Here is a 20578-nt window from a genome sequence, read left to right as displayed (position 1 = left end):
TGAGACAAGGAGAGGAGCTCAGACTTGGGGAGGTTTAAGCCAATTTAGAATTGTTCAGAGTTGGGTGGGGTCAGTCCGAGACTGAGGAGCTAGAGGCGTGGCCTAGAGGGAATAGGGCAGAACAATCAAGGGTGGTGCTGCTGCCCAGAAGGTGAGCTGAACCTGGAGTGAGGAGAGACGGAGAGGGGAGGGGTCGAAGTAAAAAAATTAAGCGTTTAAAGCTTTTGAAACCCGGATGGGACCAGTGATGTGGGCAGAGATTGAACAGAGTCGGGCTGGGGAGACGAAGCCGAGTGTTGTGTTGAGAATACGGATTCTAGAGATTGTTTCCCTGTAACACTGTTTACTTCTGTGACTCAGTTTCCTCTTCGGTAAATTGGAGATGATGATGTAAAACAGTGTGTAGCTCATGGTAAATGCTAGTTTGGTACTATTATCTTTTTTCCCTGACGCAAAACAAACCCCAAACCTCATTTTGAAGGTGCGGAAGAGAGGAGAACGAAGAGTTCAATCCCTTCTAGTGACTCGACTTGAGTGCACGTCAAGGGCATAGGAAGGAGATTTAGGTGGTTTAAAATTTCACAGTGCAGAGGATTAGTGGAGGTGACGGGGGCGGGGTGGCGGGGCTGTTGACATGTGCAGAGGGTGGAGCTTTCCTGATCCCCAGGCTGAAGGATGGCGGCCCTTGCCCGCCTGCTGGAACGTCTCCTCTGGCCAGCTCGTAAGCAAGAGCGGGTGGAGGAGGCAGAGGAAAGGCGCAGCTCTCCCGACGGGCCTCAGTCCCTCCTGGACGCGCCGCGATGTGCCCAGCGGCCGCACGGGGGTGCGGCGGCGTCTTGGGGCTTGAGCTTCGGGGCGAGCGCAGTGCAAGGGTGGCGCGCACACATGGAGGACGCGCATTGCGCTTGGCTTGAGCTACCCGGGCTGGGCCCGGGCTGGGCTTTCTTCGCGGTCCTCGACGGCCACGGTGGGACGAGAGCCGCCCTCTTCGGTGCGCGCCACCTGCCGGGCTACGTGCTCGAGGAGCTGGGCCCAGCGCCCGGAGAGCCCGAGGGCGTGTGCGAAGCACTGCGCCGCGCCTTTCTGGGCGCAGACGCACGCCTGCGCGCGCTCTGGCCCCGCGGCGAGCCGGGAGGCTCCACCGCCTTGGCGTTGCTGGTTTCCCCGCACTTTCTGTACCTGGCGCACTGCGGTGACTCCCGCGCGGTGCTGAGTCGCGCCGGCGCCGTGGCCTTCACCACCGAAGACCATCAGCCCCTCCGTCCCCGGGAACGCGAGCGCATCCATGACGCGGGCGGCACCATCAGCCGCCGGCGCCTCGAGGGCTCTCTGGCAGTGTCCCGAGCACTGGGAGACTTTGCCTACAAAGAGGCTCCGGGAAGACCCCCTGAACTGCAGCTCGTTTCCGCGGAGCCTGAAGTGACCGCCCTGGCACGCCGAGTAGAGGACGAATTCATGCTCCTGGCCTCTGATGGCGTGTGGGACGCGATGTCTGGCTCTGCCCTGGCGGAACTGGTGTCATCTCGCCTCTGCTTGGGCTTGGCCCCAGAGCTTCTCTGCGCGCAGCTGTTGGACACGTGTCTTTGCAAGGTCCTGGGGGCGGGGCTTGAGATCTTCGAGGGAAGAACCTAAGGGATTTAGGGGGGAGGAGCTTTGATGCAGAGGCGAGAGTAAAACTAGAAAAGGAGAGGTGGGACTCCACGTAGGGGGCGGGGCCTGCTGGAACGGGGCAGGGCCAAAATGTGCAGGGAGCGGAGACTTGAGGGAAGGAAGCCTTGAGACAAGACGGAAGAGTTGTAGTTCTCGATAGATAAGTGGGAGGGATTTACGAGAAAGGGCGTGGCTTTTGGAATGGGACAGCCCTTAGACCTAAAGATGGGTCCCGAGGTGTGCCTAGTGGCAGAAGGAAGAACAGCTCAACAGCAGAGTGGGAGGAGCTTTGGAAAAGGGAAGTGGCTCTGTTTAATAGGGTGGTGCTAGGACAGTGAGAGGGCGTGGTCTAAGGCATTGGTCCCTGTGAGAGGCCTGGTTTAGACTGGCAGAAGGGTGGGACTTTAGAGATATGGGCATAACCAGATTGGGAAGGGGGCCCTAGAGCAAGGGGAGTGTTGGGAAACTGTTTCCTAGGGCATGGAGCCCTGTGCTGGGGCATTCAGCCGTGTTCCACCAGGCTCTCTTTTCTCTGCCTTCTCCAGGGCAGCCTGGATAACATGACCTGCATCCTGGTCTGCTTCCCGGGGGCCCCCAGGTCTTGTGAGGAGGCCATCAGGAAGGAGCTAGTGCTGGACGCAGCCCTGGGACGCAGGGTTGCAGGTGAGCAGGCGCCAGGAGCCCGGCGGAAGGGGTGGTCAGCAAGCAGGGTAACTCCCACAATCCTTGCCTCCTTCTCAGAGCTGTGTGCCTCTGGCCAGGAGCCGCCCAGCTTGAACACAGTTTTCAGGACTCTGGCCTCTGAGGACATCCCGGATCTACCTCCTGGGGGAGGGCTCCACTGCAAGTGAGTTGGGGTGGGGTGGGGGGGAATGGGAGGACGGGTGGTAGGAGGAGGGTCACCTCCTGAGGGCCTTCTTTTGCTCTCCAGGGCCACAGTCATCGCTGACGCTTACTCTCAGTTCTGCCAGGCCTCAGGAGAGCGCTGCGTGGTAAGGACCCTGTGTTCTTGAATGTTTCTCTTAGAAGCATGTAATTCAGCGCCCCCCCCCCACCATGCCACCTCTTTAAGTGATGGGGAAATTGAGGGCAGAGGGGACAGGGACTTACCTGATATAGTGATAAATTCTCACAGCTGGTCCTGAAGAATTGTGCTAGGCATGATGGCTGGTGGTGGGGGTGGGGGTGGTGATGCAGAAGCAGAGGAGAAGAGATTGTGCTTCTCCGCCAAGAAATGTGCCCCCTACATTGCTCTGTGAAGCCCCACCATCCCAAGCACCACCCCCTCAATCCAAAAATAAGGTAGAAAAATTCAAGGAATGTTGATGACCAAATACCAAGGGCTGACTGCACTGCAGAGGCCACCAGGGCACCTCTGAGGGTGGTCCAGGTCTTAGAGGAGAGAGGTTGCGAATTGGGCCCAGATAGCCTATTTAGAGATGTCCGAGGAGGTGGTGAGTGGAGCCACATAAACTAAGGTATGGGGTGGGGGACTGGGAGGAAATGTGAGGGAGGAAACCAGAAGGCCTTTGCAGGGCAGAGAAGGGAGTTGGGTTATTACCCATCAGGGTGGTGGTGGGGGGGGGTTGTTGATGGTTTCTCAGCAGCAGAAAGGAGGTCTTTGTCAGGATTCTTTTGAGTTGTGAGTGACAGAAACCCCATTCAACCTGGGAAGACAAACCGGGGAGTTTACTGGGCCATGTAATTCAAGAGCACAGGGACTTAAGACATGACTGCATCCAGTTGTCAGATGATGTCATCAGGAACTGTCTTAGTTTTCTTTTCTCTGAGTTGGCTTCCTTCCCAGGCAGGGTCTCCACATGAGGTAGCAGAGAGTTGCTACTCATGGTCACATCCCAGAAGCCTAACATCCCCAGTGGGGAGAGCATGCCAGTTTCCCAGTAGTTGCAGCCGTGCTTCCAGAGCTGGTTCTCATTGGCCACACTGGGTCATGTGCCTGACCAGTCTCTGATTGGCCAGGCTGGGGTCACAGGCCCATCCTCTAGCGCTTGGCCTTGGGGTCCACTCCACCCAAAACTGAGGAAATGAGGGATAGGGAATGCTGGTTCCTCAAAGGAAAAATAGGAGCAGTGCATCCAGAATACAGGGGAGTAAATGCTGAGGGGCCAGAAGGGGTTCCTGTTCACCATCTTCCACATTTTGTGTTACAGATGGGGCAGAATGGGGCTGAGAAGCCCACTGGCACCCATTCAAGCTCTGCCTTGGACTTGGAGGCCTGACAGCTGTCGTCCTTTAGGGACCCTCTGCCCAGCTGGGGCCTCAATGGAATTAAGGAAGAAAACTTCCCTTCCCCAGCTATGCAGACTAGTGCAAGGAAGAGAAACCAGTGGAGGAACCCCAGAATGTTTATTTCCCTTTCTCCTACTTCCCTCTCATAAGACAGAAAGTCTTATGAGAGGGGAAATTCCGCCCACCTGCTAGACCCCCCAAAAAACCCCCCAAACCTCAAAACCCCAAAACCAAATGTCTTTGAAATATTTAGAGCTGAAAATCACCCAGTTCAATAACCTTCTCTTCCCTTCCTATTTTTCATCTGTTTGGCGGGGAGGTAGGGGAAAGTTTTTATAATTAAATTTTAATTACATAATTCAAAATACATTTTTCTTGTGGAAAAAACCCCGCACGTATTATTTGCCCAGTCATTTGGCAAATACATATGGGGCACCTGCTATGTGCAAGGTCCTGCTCAGGCCATCAACCTGGCAGACCCACTGAGGGTCCTGCCCCAGGAACCTCCTAGTGTGTGGGGTGGAGTGGAGGGGGGGACAGCAAAAAAGGGAACCCATAAATAAGGTCATCTCAGACACTGACAAGTGTCTCAAGGAAAATGAAACTGGGGGACATGATAAGAAAATGTCTTAGGGGAGCTATGCTGGGTTTTTTACATTGTTATTTATTTTTTGAATGGGTGGTAAGTTCACTTGGTTTGAAATTCAAAGGGCACAGAACCGTATACAGTGAAGTCTCTCTCCATCTCTCATCCACTGCCACTCCGTTTTCCACCTGGGGATGGTTGCTTTAGACGGGGGTCAGTGAAGACTTCTGAGGAGGGGAAAACTGAGCAGGAAGCTAACAGAAAACTCGCCAGCCATGCAAGAGGGTCCCAAGGCAGAAGGAACAGCCAGTGTGAAAGCCTAGAGACAGGATTGAACTCGGCATTTTCAAGATGAGGCTTGAGATTATGACCATCAGACTCTCCACGATCCCATTCTGTGTCCTACTGGTAACCCCTGCAGTGAGTTTGGAGTGGATTTTTCAAGACCTTTTATTGGGCATGTACACACATGTATATGGTACCTTAGGTGTCTCCTTGATTTTTTTCATACCCTATGTATCATTTGGCAATTTGTTTCCTTTTACTCAATAATGTGTTGGAAACTTCTTTCATGCCACTTACACACCTCACTCTTTTTAGCTGCTACTCAGCACTTCAGACAAGAGATGTGCAATGGTTTCAGCATTCGTCATCCTCTTGATGGGTATTTAGGTTGTTTCCAATTTCTTGCCCTTACATCACTGCTGCCGTAAACATCCTTGATCAGGCTCCTGTGTACATTTGCAAGAGTTTCTCTAGTGCAGGGGTCTTGCTACCTGTTTTGTACAGCACTTGAGCTAAGAATGGTTTTTACATTTTTAAAGGGTTGTAAAAAAATATGCAAAAGAGGCCCTATGTTTAATATGCCTAAAATATTTACTATTTGGACATTTATAGAAAATGTTTGCTGACTATAGTGCAGGTGGCACACAGAAGCACCACCCCTCCCATTTCACAGATGGGAAAGCTGAGACCCAGAGAGGAGAAAGGACTTGCCCATGGTCACACAGAACTGGGGTTTTCATGCAGTTGGATACATGTAAATGTGTGTTGAGCTGCCGTTCTGGGCCTTGCTGGGTTAGTAAGGGCCAGAAATTGATTAAGTCTACCTCTGCCCCCAAAGAACTCAGTCTGAGGAGACACACAGAGAAACAATTATAACCTACCATAGATCAGGGTTCAAGGTCTCCCAGAGTGGGGTGGAGAAGGGTAGAGGATTACTCCATTCTTCAGAGAAGAATTAATGTCAGAGCATGGCCTAGAAGAATGAGGTGAAGGAGATCAGTACGGCACCTGGCAGCGGATTCCTCTTGGGAAAAAAAACGCTGGGAATCTTGATCCCCTCACCTAGTCAGCTGGGCCCCAAGAGTTGTTTTACACTCATACCTTGCACCACTGGAGTCCTGGTGGCTCAGGCAAGAGGGCTATAGCCCAGATTTACTTCCTGACTCCAGGCCTCAATTTATCCATTTCTAAATGTCGAACTGATTTCCCAGGTTCCTGCCCCAGCCTAAGGCACCTTACCCAGGCCAGGTGGCGCTCTACGAGAGGGGCGTGAGCATATTGGTGACGTCACGTAGGGCGGAGTCTGCAGGACCAGTGGCGGAAGCCTGGGAGGGTGTAGGGACTCAGCCCAAATCTGGCGCGTGGGGGGAGGGGGCTCCCGGGAGCCGGCATAGGGAGGGTCCCCCACCTCCGTTCCCTCGGATTGCTGGATGATCCCACCATCCTCCGCAGATGAAACTGAGTCACGGCGGGGCGTGCGTGGAGAGGGTACAAGGGACCTTATTCACATAGGGACCGGGAGTCCCATTCCCACCGAGGTCCAGCGCCTCCCCCCCCATAGCCCCCCCCCCCGCCTCGCCCCACACACACCCTGCGGCTGTGAGTCAGCGGCCAGCCGCGCCCCCTCGGCCCACTTCCTCCTCACCTTCCCAGGGCGGGCGGAGCGGGGGGGCAGTGAGAGGGGTGGGCCCCCTCCCCACCCATTCCGCTCTTCGACGGGGGAGGGGGTTCGCCCCTTAGGAGTCCCTCATAAATTGGTGGAGAGAGACGCTGAGGGCTCCGAAAGCAGGATTTAAGGGACAAAATTTGAGAGAATCTATGCTTGACCATAAGGTCCTCTTCGCCCCCCAAACTGAGTAGAATGTAAAGAAATGGAGAAGTCGATGGGGAGGGTGAGAAGACATTGTGCCCCCATTGATATTCCCCTAAGAATTTCCATCGTGGGAGAGAACGAAGGATCAAGGACGGATCCCTTCCCCTCCATCAAACTTCCCCTCTAATTTGGGGAGGTGACCCCCAGAGTGCATCGCTATGCAGTAACGTTGGGGAAGAGGGAAATAGCGGAAGTCTAAGGTTCCGCGTTGCCCTTTTAAGCGCCCTCCACCCCCCCAACCTCACCGCCTTGAGGTGTCCGCGGCCCCTTTAAGGCGCAGGGCATTATGGGTGCGGGGAGTGGAATTTTGGAACGAAATGTAGCGAAGAGAAGTACAGTAGTAAGAGTAACATTGTAGCCGCCGCCGGCCGAGGGGGCGCGCCGGGGAGGGGACACCGCACCCCCTTTCTGCTGCCGGGACCCCCGATCAGAGCCCCCGAGAGAGGAGGCGCCCGAGGACCCGCCCCGGCCCTGTCCACGTTCCCCCCAGGAAGCCGGACTCTATGGGGCGGGACCCTGGGGCAGACTGAGCAGAACCTGGAGCCAGCCCTGAACCCCTGAACCTCAGGCCAGGGGCGCCCCGGGAGCAGCTACCCCGTGGGCGCTCCGCCCGTCCGCCGAGCAGCCATGAGGTGAGCCTCCAACTGCCTTCAGACCCTTCCCCGCCCGGCGCGAGCTCCCGCCCCGCCTTTGTCCCCCTCCCCCCAGCTTGCTCCGGGCTGGTATTTGGGGACCGGGCACTGGGAGCCTCGGAATTGAGGCCGAGCCCCCTTGGACGAGCTTCAAATATTGACCACTTCCCCTTCACTCTCAAGGCTCCGCGTGGTGCCGGTGAGGTTCTCCCGGGAGCCCTTAGATTTGGGGGCGCTCCAAGGACTCCCGAATTTTTAAAAGACTTTTTCAGAGGACCTTCAAGTTGGTAAATACTCCTCGCAGGGAGGCCAGGATTTAGGCAGGGTTCAGACTCCCCCCATAGCTCAACCCGGCCCCTAGAGGGATTGTGGGGGGCCGGCTTGGGGGTCCCTGGGACTTGGAAGAGATTGAGACGTAGACTTTGGTTTTCGGGGCGCTGGAAAAAGTCTTCCCAAGAGCGACCTTGCTCCTTAACTTCGGGGCTACTTAACCCCCTAAATTTGGGGGGCTCATCCTCCTGTGGAGGAGGTTGGTGTGGACGGATCCACGGACCCAGACGCAGCCTCCAGGGTCTGGCTGGGACTCCCCTCCCCCGCCGCTCCCCACCCACAGTTTGCTTAAAACAGGCTGTACCTAGGACCGAGCGAGAGCGCTCTGGGCCGAGGGCGGCTCCCCGGCCCCGGGCCAGAAGGGCGGCCCCTCTCCCCAACCTGCGCGGCCCTGGGGAGGGAGGGGGCGCGGCAGCTGGGGGAAGGGGGGCCTTTGTCTTCCTGACTCACCTGTCGAGACAGCTGGTGTGGGGAGGGGCCGGCAAAGAGCGCCGTGGGCCGGCTGCTTTCCCCACCACGGCGCCTCCCCCTTCTCTCAACACCGCCCCCCCTTCCCCAGCAGTCCCGAGTTGTGCGGTTGGAGGAGGGGGCGTTGCAAAGCTTCAAGGTCATAGCCCTCTCCCCAAGGGACCCAGGCTTCCCAGAGAGTTCCAGCTATCTTCCCAGGAATTTAATCCTGGAGGGTGGGGGCCGAAGGGACCCAGGGATTTTGTCTTTCCCGGGCCTCCCTCAAAACTCCTGGGCTCACCTGAGGGCGGGGCCCGTGCGGCGGGGGACCCGACTAGCCCCCCCTTATTCTCTCTTTCCCCTGCCCCCCCCATAAGCTCTCCCTTGAGGCCTGAGCCTGACAATACTATCTCCCTTCCTCTACTCTCTCAGGGACTTCCTGCCCCAAAGCCCCCAGCTCGAGGGGGAGGCCCCTAGGGGCGGCTGGGGATTAACCCCCTGGCGCCCACATCCTCCCACATTCCCCACACCCCTGCCCTCTGACCAGAGGGTGGCATTCCTTTTTACGGTCAGTAGAGAATCCCCCTCGCACATTTGTTCCTTCTGCTGTAAAGGGATTGCTGGAAAATTTGGAGCAAGGGGGCACCCACAGACACCCACAAGACTTCCTGCCTACCCTTTCCCCCATTATAGCAACATCCCTTCAAGGTCTGCCCGGGGGAGGGGGCGGTTTTCGGCAGTTGGGCTCTCTTCCTTCACCTTCTTCCTGGGAGGCTCTCCTCTCCCACTGCCCCCCAGCCCCGCCCCTTGCCTCCCCCCGCACCCCCCGCCGCGTTTCCGGTCCCAGGCACGGTGGAAGGCGGATGGCGGATGTCCGAGTTAGTGCTGCCTCACTCACTGAGACCGTAAAAGGGCAGGAGCAATGTCTGGGCCAGCCTCCCCGCCCCCAGTCCCCGAGGCCCCGGCCCTCCCACAAGGCCCCCCTACTGCTGGCCACGACCAAACCTCCCACCTCCTGGGAGGTGGGCAGAAGTCGAGCTGATTCCTGTCCCACCAGAGGGTTACCCCCACCTCCCGAGGGGTCTTCCCTTCTGATGGCCACACCCGACTTACTGGGCTGTGCCCCTTCTCCCAGGACAGCTAGGAAGGATTCAGAAAGACCCATGGCCTTGTCTGGGGGCAGCTGGGGAAACTGAGGCTCAAAGAGAGAAATGCCTGGCCCAAGATCCCTCAGAAATTCCTACACAGTATTGAGGGAGGGGAGGGGGCTGGGATCCTCTGATTTCTGGCTGATTTGGCTGGGGACAGTCTTGGGGGCAGTTGGAAGAGAGGATGTTAAGATGGAAAATTACAAGATACAGTTCCTTTTCTCCCAGTTTGACAAATATTTGTTGAGTGTCTGCTGTGTCCGGGACTCTGAGCTGGAATTCTGGGAAGTGGGGCAGAGGTCTGAGAGTGTCAGGGCAGAAGGGACTCAAGAAGTATTTGGTTCATTTCTTTCCTCTTCCAATAATAGTAATTATTGTTGTTGTTTTTATTTTTTTAAAAATAATGAGAGACCATTTGATCAAGCATCTACTTTGTGCCAGGCACTGTACTAGGTGCCTGATTCAATTTAATCCTCACAGCAATTCTAAGAGATTGATACTATTAGGACCGTCCCCCTTCCCCAGATGGGGAAACTGAGGCACAGAGAAATTAAGCAAATTGCCTATTAAAGGCAGATTGGAAGTGGGCAAGCCTGAATTTGAACACAGGCCTCTTTCCAGAGTATTATACTATTAGAGAAAAAGGAAAATCAAACCTTCAGTGGTCTTTAAAAAATAATAATAATAATACAAGTAACGTGCTTTCACTGTACAAACACTTAAGATAATGCTGATAAACAAAAAGGAACCCAGTTACCTTCCTAATCACTTATGGGGAACTGAGGCCTGTCAGGGAGGAAGGACTAGAGTGAACCCATACAAGCCCTGCAGACCCTGCATCTGAGTTTCTATCCAGAAACTATTGGATACTTTCTATCCAAATCTATCAAAGATTTGTCGTTTGGAAAGGTTGTGTGTGCCTGGGGCTTTGGGGGGTGGGTCACAAGTTTTGTGGTTTAAGGGGCTGTAGGATGAAGGGGTGAAAGGAAGGACAAGCCTCTCATATGGAAGGTTTGAGTGAACCAGAGTGACTGTGTTTGATTGCCTCCCTTGACGAGAAGTTCTCTCCCTCCTGTATTGCCTCTCGGCTCCCTCACATGGATCCTCTGCCAAATTCCAAGTCCTGTGCTTAGGGCTTTTCTTATCTCTTTCAGTCCTTACCAAACCCCAGTGAGTTATGGTTGCCAGGGTTCAGAGATGGGAAGCCACACAGCGAGGGGGTGACTTGAACCTTCTTTTATCTACCACATGCTAGAGTTTTCCAGAATGGGAGGACTTGTGGGAGAGTTCTGGGCTGGCTGGGGATTAAGGCTCTCATGTCAAGTTGAGGGTATGAGAGAGACCCCAGAGACCACTGGAATTAGGCAGACCCCATTTCCATCTCACTCTCTGCTTCCTGGCTGTGGGATTTTTCTCTTCTAGCTTTTTGCCTGGTTTATAGTTTTATATTTTGAACTTAAGTAATGAATTAGTGTTTTATAGGTAATACCAGCCCATGTTAAAACAAAACGAAAAGTCATAATCAAGCAATTCAAGAAGGTAAACTGTACAAAATGTCCACTTCCTGCCTGCCTCCTCAGGCCCCCAGGTCCCCAGTGTCTCAGAGGCAGCCATGGTTAGTCGCCTGAGAAGCAGCCTCTGCAGATATCACCACTCTGTGTGCAGAGGTATTTATATCCTCCCCACCTTTATTTTTCTTCTTTTTCTTTTTTTTTTTTTTTTTTGGTGGTACGGGCCTCTTTCCGGACCGGGGCACGAACCGTGTCCCCTGCACCGGCAGGCCGACTCTCAACCACTGCGCCACCAGGGAAGCCCACACCTTTTTAAAAAAATTAAAAAAACTTCTGATACACACCACTTTATACCTTGCCTTGAAAAAAAAAAAAATCAGCTTAGTTGTTTTCTCATCTTTAAATGAGGTTAAGAACATTGCCGGGGGTGGGGGGAAACTTCGGTTCAAATATGAGCCCCTCTACTTGTTTGCTGCGTGACCTGAGATAACTGTCTTCACCTCTCTGTGGCCACAGTTCCTCATCTGCACCAGAGTCCATCTCATGAGGTCATTGCAAGGTTCACTGTGGAAATTGCAGCTCAGTACCTAGAACAGTGCCTGCTACACAGGCTAACCAATGAATGTCAGCTGCCATTGTTAAGAACTTTTCCTTTTTTACAGACGGCTAATTTAACAACTCTTGGATACCTACTATGTCCTAGGCATGATTCTAGGTTCTGAGGACACGGCAAGAAAGGACAAAACAGAAAGGACAAAAATCCCTGCCCTCATGCTCCTGACCTTTTGGTAGGGGAGACAGGGGTCTGTCAGGCAGGGATCAGGTGCTATGAAATGTGGGACATGCAATGAGAGGGAGAGGAGCTTTTCCAGATAGGGTAGTCAGGGAGGGCTTCTTGGAAGAGGTGTCGGCTAAGTAGCGACCTGAAGGAGGTGAAAATCCAGGATGAGGGAGAACAAGAGCACCAGCCTACGGTGGGAATGTGTCTGGCATGTTGAAGGAGCAGCACGGAGGCCAGTGGGGCTGGAACAGCAAGCTGGGGGGAAGGAAGGGATGAGATCAGAGATCACACAGATCATGAAGGCCCTGGAGAGAACTTGGCCAGAAAAAAAATTCAGTGGGAGCTGCCACCGGAGCTTCCAAGAAGAGGAGGGGCACGATCTGACTTGTGTTTTAACAGGATCCTTTTGCTGTAATGGGGACACCACCGCCTGGAGAGGGACAAGACCAGTCTGGGGTCATTCTGCAGACATCCAGCTCTCTGGCCAGTCCAGAGACTCAGCAGGGCAGGGTCGCTTGGGAGAGCAAAGTGCAGCCAGGGTTGGGTAGCAACGAAGGCCCCGGGCACCTGGGCAGAGTCTGCCCTGGGTGTGGGTGGCAGGTGTGGGCAAGGCTTTAACCCTGCCCTGCCAGGGGCAGTGGAAGCCAGAAAGAGCCCCTGAGGCTGCACTTGTCTGGAAACAGCACCTGGTGTTTGGGTAGGGCCCACACAGTCCCCGGTGGTTAAGATTGTGGACTTGGGAGCCAGGTGGCTTGGGTTCAAACCCTCGCTGTGTTGCTTACTAGCTGTGTGACCACCGGCGAGTCACGCAACCTTTCTGGGCCTCTGTTTGCAGTCCTTGCAAAATGAGGATGAAATAGCCCATCTAGAAGGGCTGCAGTGAGAATGAAATGAGAGACTCTGAGGAAAGGGCTTGGGGCATGTGAGCAGCTGACGTGCCTGATAAGAGGGAGGTGCCCCAATTACGTAAACCTGGGGGGAGGGTCTGGGGGCTCAGCTTCCTAGCCTAGGAACCCAGATCTTGGTCTGCTGAGGGGCTCTCCCTGCCTTGTGATTTACAGTGTCAGTGTTATGTGCCAACCCCCAGCCCTGGTAGAGACAGAGCCGTCGTGGGGTATAATTTCTCCCCCCGGAAACCTCTGACCACCAACTTCCTCTTTTCAGGAAAAAGTCCGGTGGGGGTGGGGACCAGTGCTTCCCCCTGGTTTGTGTGTGACCTTGGGCAAGTCACTTCCTGTCTGGGAGGCCGAGTTTCCCCACTGGGGGAGGAGGGCATTGAACCTCCCCAGAAGGACTGGTAGGGGGTGGGAGGGATGTGGCTGCCCGGGGACCCAGTGGTACCTGTTCGGGGTGCCCGTGGAAAGGATGCTGACAGTTACTCAGCACTGAGTACATGCCAGGCACCGTGCCAGGCACTTTACATGTCCAGACTCATCTACTTCTCCCACTGCCCTGGGGGAGGTGGGGTCTGTCATTTCCCCAGTCTGTAGGCAAGGAAGATGCCTTCTCTCATGTGGGAAGGCTGCTTGCCTGAGTCATATGGAGTAGGTGGCCCAATGGGGATTTGAACCTACATCTGTGGATATCAGATCCTGAACCCTGAACCGGTTTACTGGCACCCTCCCCCCAAGGCTAAGTCACATGTCACATCCTCCAGGAAGTCTCTGATCCGCAGCCTGGGGCAGGCACTCCTTCTGGGCCCCCCAGGCCTGGTCTTGGATTATCACTATCTGCGGACAGGACAGACCTCTGTGATTCTCTCCTGCCCTGGAGGGTGGGGCCGGGGCTGTCTGGGTCCCTGCCTGACATGGAGCAGGGAGCGTCCACTGACGCCCGTTGGCGCCGGGGGCGCCAGCTGGGCGGCTTGGGCAGCAGGAAGTGGAGGAGCCTAGGATCTAGCCTTGGTCCCCAACTCGCTGCAAGCCTTCCCCTTCCCCTCCCTGAGCCTCAGCTCCCTCCTCCTGAGTGGGGAGAGGTGGTCGGGGTAAGGGGGGGCCCCCGAGCACCCCAGCAGAGATGGTGAAACTGAGGCTCCAGGAGCACCGGGCGGGGGCTGGTTCCCAGCACTGCCCAGAGCTCCCGCCCCACCCCTTCCATCGGCTTCTCCCGGGCCCCGTCCTCCAGCTCTCCCTCTGCATCTCTCTGGCTCAGTCTCTCTGTCCATCTCTTTGTCTTTCTCCATCTGCCCGTATCTCCATTTCTGTATCTTTCTCTGCTCCCTGCCTTTCCATCTTTTTTCCCCCACTACTCCTCTGTCTGTCTGTCTTTCAGTCTGTCTCCGCTACGTCAGCCTGATTCCTTTCTCAGCTCTCTCTGCATCAGTCTGTATGTTTGTCTCTTCCAGTCTGTCTGACTCTTCCTCTTCCTGTCTTCTTTCCCCCAATCTGACTGTCTGTCTCTTTCCTTGTCTGTCTCACATCCCCTGTTTGTCTCTTTGTCTGACCCTCCCAGTCTGTCTGTCTCTCTGTGCCGCCTGTCTTTTCCCCCCCAGTCTCCCTGTCTGGGTCTCTCCGAGGGTCTGTCCCCAGCCCTCTCTCCCCGTCTGCCCGTCTTCCTCTGTGCCTCTCCATGGGTTCTTCTTCTTCTCACACCGTCTTTGTGTCTTCACATCTCCCAGGGGGGCCCAGATGGAGAAGGTGACCGGCCCCTGGAGGAAGGGTGCCAGGCCCCCCTCAGCTAACTGGCCTCTCTCCCCTGTCCTCCCGCCGGGCAGTGAGACGGTTATCTGCTCCAGCCGGGCCACTGTGATGCTCTATGATGACAGCAACAAGCGATGGCTGCCTGCAGGCACGGGCCCCCAGGCCTTCAGCCGCGTCCAGATCTATCACAACCCCACTGCCAACTCCTTCCGGGTGGTCGGCCGGAAGATGCAGCCGGACCAGCAGGTGAGGCTCCCCTCCCCGCCCCCTCTGCCCGCTGCTCCCCACCGCTCCTCACCCACTTTCCCCCCGCTGCCAGGTGGTCATCAACTGTGCCATCATCCGCGGTGTCAAGTATAACCAGGCCACCCCCAACTTCCACCAGTGGCGTGACGCCCGCCAGGTCTGGGGCCTCAACTTCGGCAGCAAGGAGGATGCAACACAGTTTGCCGCCGGCATGGCCAGCGCCCTAGAGGCATTGGAAGGTTAGAGAGAGTGGGCCGAGGGGACCGCTGAGCCCTGCCGTGTGGCCTGGGGCCGCCACTTTACCACTTGGCCTCGGTTTACTCATCTGAAAATGGGGCCAATTCACAACTTCTGTGGAGAATTATTATGAGGATTTTGTGGGTCCCTGTGTGCCCTGAGTGCACCCACATATAAAACGCACGGTTCCTAAGAGTACATTTTGCTCCAGGAATTTTTACACATGCACACTCCGGTGTGACCTCCCAGATCAAGATATAGATATTTCCAGCCTCCAGAAAGTTCCTTGTGCCCTTTCCCCAGGTAACCATTATACTGACTTATGTCATCATCGGTTAGTTTTCAAGAAACAATATTAAGAAGAAACCTCCAGTTGGTATTTCTTAAACTGGAATGTGCCCACGAATCATCTAGGAAAAACGCAGATTCCGATTCAGTTGGGTTGGCCGGGGCCCGAGGCTCTGTACTTCTAACAAGCTCCCTGGTGACGCCAAGGCTACCGGTCCATAAACAGTACACTTTGAGGAGCAAGGCTTTAGGTGACGGCTATGCATCTGGGGTCACAGATCACCAAACGGCGGACGTGTTTGCTTCCTGGAGCGGCTTCAGTGCCAGTGGGGAGGGGCTGGCTTGTTCGAGGCACAGGAGAATGCATGGGAGCCAGAGGCCTGAGGCGGGTGAGGAAGAGGCTCTCAGCCTCTCCTGGGTCCTCAGGTGGGGGCGGTCTGAGCGGCTGTGACAGGCGCGTTAAGAGCCTGGATGCTGGAGTGGGCCTGAATTCAAGTCTTGTTCCTGCAGATTTGGGTCTGCAGGACTTGGGGCAAGCGGCTCCCCTCTGGGCCTTTGCTGTCCCTCCTGGGACCTGGGCATCCTCCCAGCACCCACCTCACATCAGCTCAGTCAGGGGAAGCCCGTGCCGACCCCTCATCGCAGAGTCCCTGGGAGGCCCGGGAGAGCCCAGGGAACATGCTGAGGGGTGGCGCTGGCTTCCGGGGTGACTCAGCAGCCTTTACTCTCACCTTCCAGGAGGTGGGCCTCCGCCCCTGCCGACGCCACCTACAGCACCTCCCACCTGGTCTGTCCAGAACGGCCCCTCCCCAGAGGAGATGGAGCAACAGAAAAGGTGGGGCCAGTCCCTGGGTGGGGAACCTTATTGCTGCCGGGAGTCCTAGGTTGTTCCAGAACCCCTGACTCCGAGAGTTCAGACCTCTCCAACTTGCAGTTTTCAGAATGTTCCAACTCCCAGGGGACTAGAAATGGATGTCTTTCAGAAACCCCCCACCTCCTGGAGTTTGAAAAACTCCTGACACCCAGAGTTGCAGAACCTTCTGGGCCTTCCAGTCCTGGTCCCCCAGATTCCCCGAGTCCATCCTGGGTGTTCTGTAATTCTGGTGTTCTTGACAGTCTGATGACTAGATTGCTTGCCTCTTGCTCTCGTTCTGTCCCTGTCCTCTTCCCCCTGCAACCCTTTCCTGGCTCCTGGGGAATGGAGGACATGAGTGGGGCTTAGGAGCCAGCCTTGCCGGAGGCCTCTGAGGGGCGATCCGGGAAGTTGCTGGCCATCCTGAGGCTCTGAGTGACGGCAGCTCGCCTTCCCTCCCCAGGCAGCAGCAGTCGGAGCTCATGGAGCGGGAGCGCAGGGTCTCCAACGCAGGTGATTGCTCGAATGGCCTCGGGGGTCGGGTGACCACCCCAGAGGAGGGGGTGGGCCAGCCGGACAACAGAGAATAAGGCTTCTCTCTCAGCACCCCTCCTTTTTTGTGTTTCTTACAGGAGGCCCACCTGCTCCCCCAGCTGGGGGACCACCCCCGCCTCCAGGACCTCCCCCTCCTCCGGGTCCCCCCCCACCCCCTGGTCTCTCCTCCTCAGGGATCTCGGCTGGGGGGCATGGAGCAGGGGGAGGCCCACCCCCTGCGCCCCCTCTCCCCACAGCACAAGGCCCCAGTGGTGGAGGGACCGGGGCCCCGGGCCTGGCCGCAGCCATTGCCGGAGCCAAACTCAGGAAAGTCAGCAAGGTGAGGGGGCAGGCATGGCAGGTGTGGGGTGATGGGGCCTGATATTATAATGGGATGAGGCTAGAGTTGCCTGGGAGCCTCACAGGAGGGCTGGAAGGCCGGGAGGCCCGCCCATAACGCCCCCACCTCTTTGTAATTTCTCCAGCAGGAGGAGGCCTCAGGGGGGCCCTTGGCCCCCAAAGTTGAGAGCAGTCGAAGCACGGGCGGGGGACTCATGGAAGAGATGAATGCCATGCTGGCGCGGAGGTGAGCCTGAGCCTGGAGCCCTCAATAGCCGCAGAAAGCCCTTGGAACACACCCCTCAGACCAGCAGTTATCACCTGGAGATTCCTGTTCAGTAGGGCCGGGTTGGGGGAGGGCTCAGATTCCCAGTTAGTTGGTTTCTTTGGGTGAAAGTTCACCCTTTGATAGCCAGGTTTGGGATATAATGATGGGGACTGCAGTCTCCTGAGATGGCTGAGGTTTGCAACCACCCAGGTAGCCTCTGGAATGTTCTAAAACCCAGAATTCTAGGACCTTAGGAAATCCTGCCTCAGAACCTGGGAACTCCGCCCTTAGAATTTTGTGACTCGCAAACGGCGGGAATCGGAAAGCCCCACCCCAGTTGGAGAGCAGCACTCTCTTTAACTTCTAAAACTAAAATTTTCTTAGCCTTGACAAATTCCAGAAGTCTGCGCGCTAGAATCCACCTTTCCAGAGCTCTGGGGAAGGGAACTGTTGAAGCCATCTGTTTTTGCCTTTCTTACAGAAGGAAAGCCACACAAGTCGGGGAGAAAACCACCAAGGATGAATCTGCCAATGTGAGTCAGGGGCTCTTCCTGCCATATACCCCTTAGGATGTACCGTTTGGGTAGGAATATTGGGGAGGGGGCTGTGATAGGGATGGGCTAGGTTTGAAGGTGGAGGAGGAAAATGAGCAGAGGTGTGGCGTCGTGGGGGGGTAGGGGGGCTGGCTCATGACAGTTTCTTTTTTTTTTAAATTTATTAAATTTATTTACTTTTGGCTGCGTTGGGTGTTTGTTGCTGCGCGCGCGCGCTTTCTCTAGTTGTGCCGAGCGGGGGCTACTCTTGGTTGCGGTGCGCAGGCTTCTCATTGCCGTGGTTTCTCTTGTTGCGGAGCACGGGCTTTAGGCGTGCGGGCTTCAGCAGTTGTGGCTCATGGGCTCAGTAGCTGTGCCTAGCGGACTCTAGAGTGCAGGCTCAGTAGTTGTGGCGCACGGGCTTAGTTGCTCCGTGGCACGTGGGATCTTCCCAGACCAGGGCTCAAAGCCGTGTCGCCTGCATTGGCAGGTGGATTCTTAACCACTTCGCCACCAGGGAAGCCCCTGGCTCATGACAGTTTTATTTCCCACCAGCAGGAGGAGCCAGAGGCCAGAGTCCCAGCCCACAGTGGTGAGTGAGAGCCCAGTCTAGTCACAGGAACTACAAGTCCCAGGATGCCTGCTTCTCATATATAACACACCTTGATGGGAGTCTGTACAAACAATGCTGGGGATTGTAGTTTCCTGAGATGGTTCTTTGAACCGGGGCTGACGAGGCGCGGGGAGAAAGATTGAGGCAGGGCATTCCTTGTCCCTGATCTTTTTGATTTATTGCCTGTCCCCCAGAATCTGTGCGGAGACCCTGGGAGAAGAACAGCACAACCTTGCCAAGGTGGGCCATCAATACTGGGGCCCCACCCCCCAGAATAGTTGAATTTGCCAAATTTGTAGGGAGGAACACAGTGTGACCCCTGGAATGGGAGGCAGGGGAGGCAGACCCTCTCTCTAACCTCATTTCCACCCCAAACCACACCAACTCTCCCAGGATGAAGTCATCTTCAGTGACCACTTCTGAGGCCCAACCCTCTACGCCCAGCTCCAGTGATGAGTCAGACCTGGAGAGGGTGAAACAGGTAGCTTGGGGAAAGGACTGGGAGTGAGGTTCGGGGGATAGAAAGGAGATCTGGGTCCAGACTCTGCCACTGACCTGCCATGTGATTCTAGAAAAGACCTTGGGAACCTCAGTTTTCCAGTCTGAGAAATAGAGATTGGATCCTGTCAGGGATGACACAGACACCATAACCACCTTGTCCAGTGCCCATGACAGACCTTACTAATCCACCTTATCCAGTGCCCATGACAGACCTTACTAATCTTATCACTGGATGCACTCCTGTTGAGTACCCAGAATCCTTTTCAGTACACTGGCCTCAGACATTTATCACCAATGGAGGTGGCAGGAGACTGCAATGTATTTGCCAGCCTTGGTACTGGATGTTCTCCAGTACTTTCCTTCTGGCTCCAAGGATCCAGAACTCTCCCCTAGAATTCTCACTTTGTGGCCTTGCCAGTGATGTCATGGTGTGTGTGTAATAGGAGTCTTGAACCTCCTTCCTCTGGCCCCTCAGTCATTAAGAAAGGGGGGATTCACTTTTGCAAGGCCAAGTACCCTTCCTGATTGGTACCCCATTATTTTCAGGAGCTTCTGGAAGAGGTGAGGAAGGAACTGCAGAAAGTGAAAGAGGAAATAATTGAAGGTGAGGTTGTTTTTTTATTTTAAACATTTATTTATTTTGGAGGCATCATGTCCCTTGGAAAGCCCTGTTTTGGAAGGGAAGGGGGAAGAAGCTCTGCCCCTGACCTCTGCCCAGTTTCCTTCCAGCCTTTGTCCAGGAGCTGAGGAAGCGGGGTTCCCCCTGACCACAGGGCCCCAGAAGATCCAGTTTCTCCTTTCCGCACACGCCCTCCGCCTGTCACCCTGCTTTCCCTGCCTCAACTTGACTTGGAATTGGCTGAAGACTACACAGGAATGCGTCTTCCCCACTCCCTATCTCACTTGGAAAATTCCAATGGGGTGTGGCTTTCCTGGCACCATGCCCACACCCATACTGGCTGCTGATTGGCTGGAGAGGCCCCCACCCTTTGCTCCCTTTGGTCCTTCCCCTCTGCCATCCCCTTGGGGCTGGTTCCTCTGCTGGGGATGTACCAATTAACCCCACAGTAAGGGGGAAGGAAGGAGGGAATTTCACATTCCCTTGTTCTAGATTCACTTTAACGCTTAATGCCTTTGAAGTTTTGTTTTTTAAGAAAAAAAAGTATATATATATATTTAGGTTTGGGGGGGAGGAAATGTTTTTTCTCTTTGGTTTTGATAAAATGGGATGTGGGGAGTTTTTAAATGCTGTGCCCCCGGCTTGTCCCACTTGGGACAGCTATTTAAGGGGGGTTGTCCCATCAGGCTGGGGGCACCTCCCCCCACCCCAGGGACCTCCCTTCTCTCTGGCTCCTTCCCCTTTTCTATGAGGAATTAAGATGCTGTAACTTTTTGGAACCTCAGTTTTTTGGTTTTTTTATTTCGGTAGGTTTTGGGGTCCAGGCCATTTTCACCCCCTGGGGAAAAAAAGATGAGGGGGAAAGGAAAAGGGGAGGAAACCTCCCCTCTCCCACCTTCACCTTTAGCTTCTTGAAAATGGGCCCCTGTGGAATAAATCTGCCAGTTTTTATAAATGCTAAGACTTCTGGAGTGATTTGGAGGGCTGCTCTCACGAGGATGGGGGCGTGTCCCCCCCTCCCCCAGTCATCTGCCCTCCCCTCACCTTCCTTCTTCTCACCCGAACCTGCCCTCAGACTCCTGCAGCTATAGGCTGGCCTCTGGCCCCTCTCGGCCTTCCTGCCTCCCTTCCTCTCTGTGCCCCTCACCAGGCAGCTTCTTCACTCCTTCCCACCCTGCCCCAACCACTTCACCACCCTAGAGGAAAGCCAGGGGCAAGTCCCTCATTGACCGTGTGCCCTTGGACAAGACCTTTTGCTTCCCCTGGGCCTCAGTTTCCCCATCCGGGAAAGGGCTCAAAGGATGACACTGGCCCCTTCCCACCAGAACCCTCCCAGCTTCGAATTTTAGTGAGCCTGCCCCCTATTTTGCAGATGTACATCATGGTTCCCAGACACATTCTCCAGCTGACTTTCC

General features: G+C 55.3%; 2 protein-coding genes and 1 long non-coding RNA gene across 15 annotated transcripts; 2 read left to right on the top strand and 1 right to left on the bottom strand.

Moving 5' to 3' along the window:
* Positions 1-267: 267 nt before the first annotated feature.
* On the top strand, positions 268-4964 carry PPM1N (protein phosphatase, Mg2+/Mn2+ dependent 1N (putative)). 3 transcript variants are annotated; one of them, XM_067018744.1, is made up of 5 exons: positions 268-1590; positions 2196-2313; positions 2392-2497; positions 2582-2642; positions 4611-4964. In XM_067018744.1, exons 1-5 carry the CDS (start codon positions 676-678, stop codon positions 4839-4841), a joined length of 1431 nt encoding a protein of 476 aa, XP_066874845.1. In that variant the 5' UTR covers positions 268-675; the 3' UTR covers positions 4842-4964. The 3 variants fall into 3 exon arrangements, with proteins under 3 accessions (XP_066874845.1, XP_066874846.1, XP_066874847.1); XM_067018745.1 differs by lacking the exon at positions 4611-4964 and adding an exon at positions 3822-4265; XM_067018746.1 differs by lacking the exon at positions 4611-4964 and having other exon boundaries at positions 2412-2497.
* Positions 330-8143, bottom strand: LOC136793016 (uncharacterized). The gene is made up of 4 exons (XR_010837718.1): positions 8057-8143; positions 5653-5744; positions 2761-3317; positions 330-1628 (listed from the first exon to the last, which is right to left on the bottom strand). It is a non-coding gene; the product is annotated as an uncharacterized lncRNA (long non-coding RNA).
* Positions 6178-20118, top strand: VASP (vasodilator stimulated phosphoprotein). Of its 11 annotated transcripts, none has more exons than XM_059045249.2 (13): positions 6178-7276; positions 14207-14378; positions 14452-14617; positions 15642-15738; positions 16220-16269; positions 16389-16630; positions 16776-16876; positions 17379-17430; positions 17986-18022; positions 18238-18283; positions 18437-18524; positions 19091-19148; positions 19274-20118. In XM_059045249.2, exons 1-13 carry the CDS (start codon positions 7272-7274, stop codon positions 19309-19311), a joined length of 1152 nt encoding a protein of 383 aa, XP_058901232.1. In that variant the 5' UTR covers positions 6178-7271; the 3' UTR covers positions 19312-20118. The 11 variants fall into 11 exon arrangements, 8 of the variants coding, with proteins under 8 accessions (XP_058901232.1, XP_058901234.1, XP_066874851.1 ...); XM_059045251.2 differs by having other exon boundaries at positions 6893-7276; positions 17989-18022; XM_067018750.1 differs by having other exon boundaries at positions 6921-7276; positions 17989-18022; positions 19263-20118.
* Positions 20119-20578: the final 460 nt, after the last annotated feature.

Source organism: Kogia breviceps, chromosome 18 (assembly GCF_026419965.1).
Source record: "Kogia breviceps isolate mKogBre1 chromosome 18, mKogBre1 haplotype 1, whole genome shotgun sequence".
Classification (NCBI taxonomy): domain Eukaryota; kingdom Metazoa; phylum Chordata; class Mammalia; order Artiodactyla; family Physeteridae; genus Kogia; species Kogia breviceps.
The sequence above is the reverse complement of the archived record's forward strand: the minus strand, read 5'-3'. Positions and strand labels throughout refer to the sequence as shown.

Bases quoted from the DNA above. Each gene is read 5' to 3' on its own strand.
- VASP (XM_059045249.2), top strand. The intron at 14,379-14,451 runs GTGAGGCTCCCC...CCCCGCTGCCAG, and splicing joins AGATGCAGCCGGACCAGCAG to GTGGTCATCAACTGTGCCAT. The intron at 19,149-19,273 runs GTGAGGTTGTTT...GTTTCCTTCCAG, and splicing joins GAAAGAGGAAATAATTGAAG to CCTTTGTCCAGGAGCTGAGG.
- PPM1N (XM_067018744.1), top strand. From the start codon at position 676: ATGGCGGCCCTTGCCCGCCTGCTGGAACGTCTCCTCTGGCCAGCTCGT. The intron at 2,314-2,391 runs GTGAGCAGGCGC...CCTCCTTCTCAG, and splicing joins CCTGGGACGCAGGGTTGCAG to AGCTGTGTGCCTCTGGCCAG. The intron at 2,498-2,581 runs GTGAGTTGGGGT...TTTGCTCTCCAG, and splicing joins GGGGGAGGGCTCCACTGCAA to GGCCACAGTCATCGCTGACG.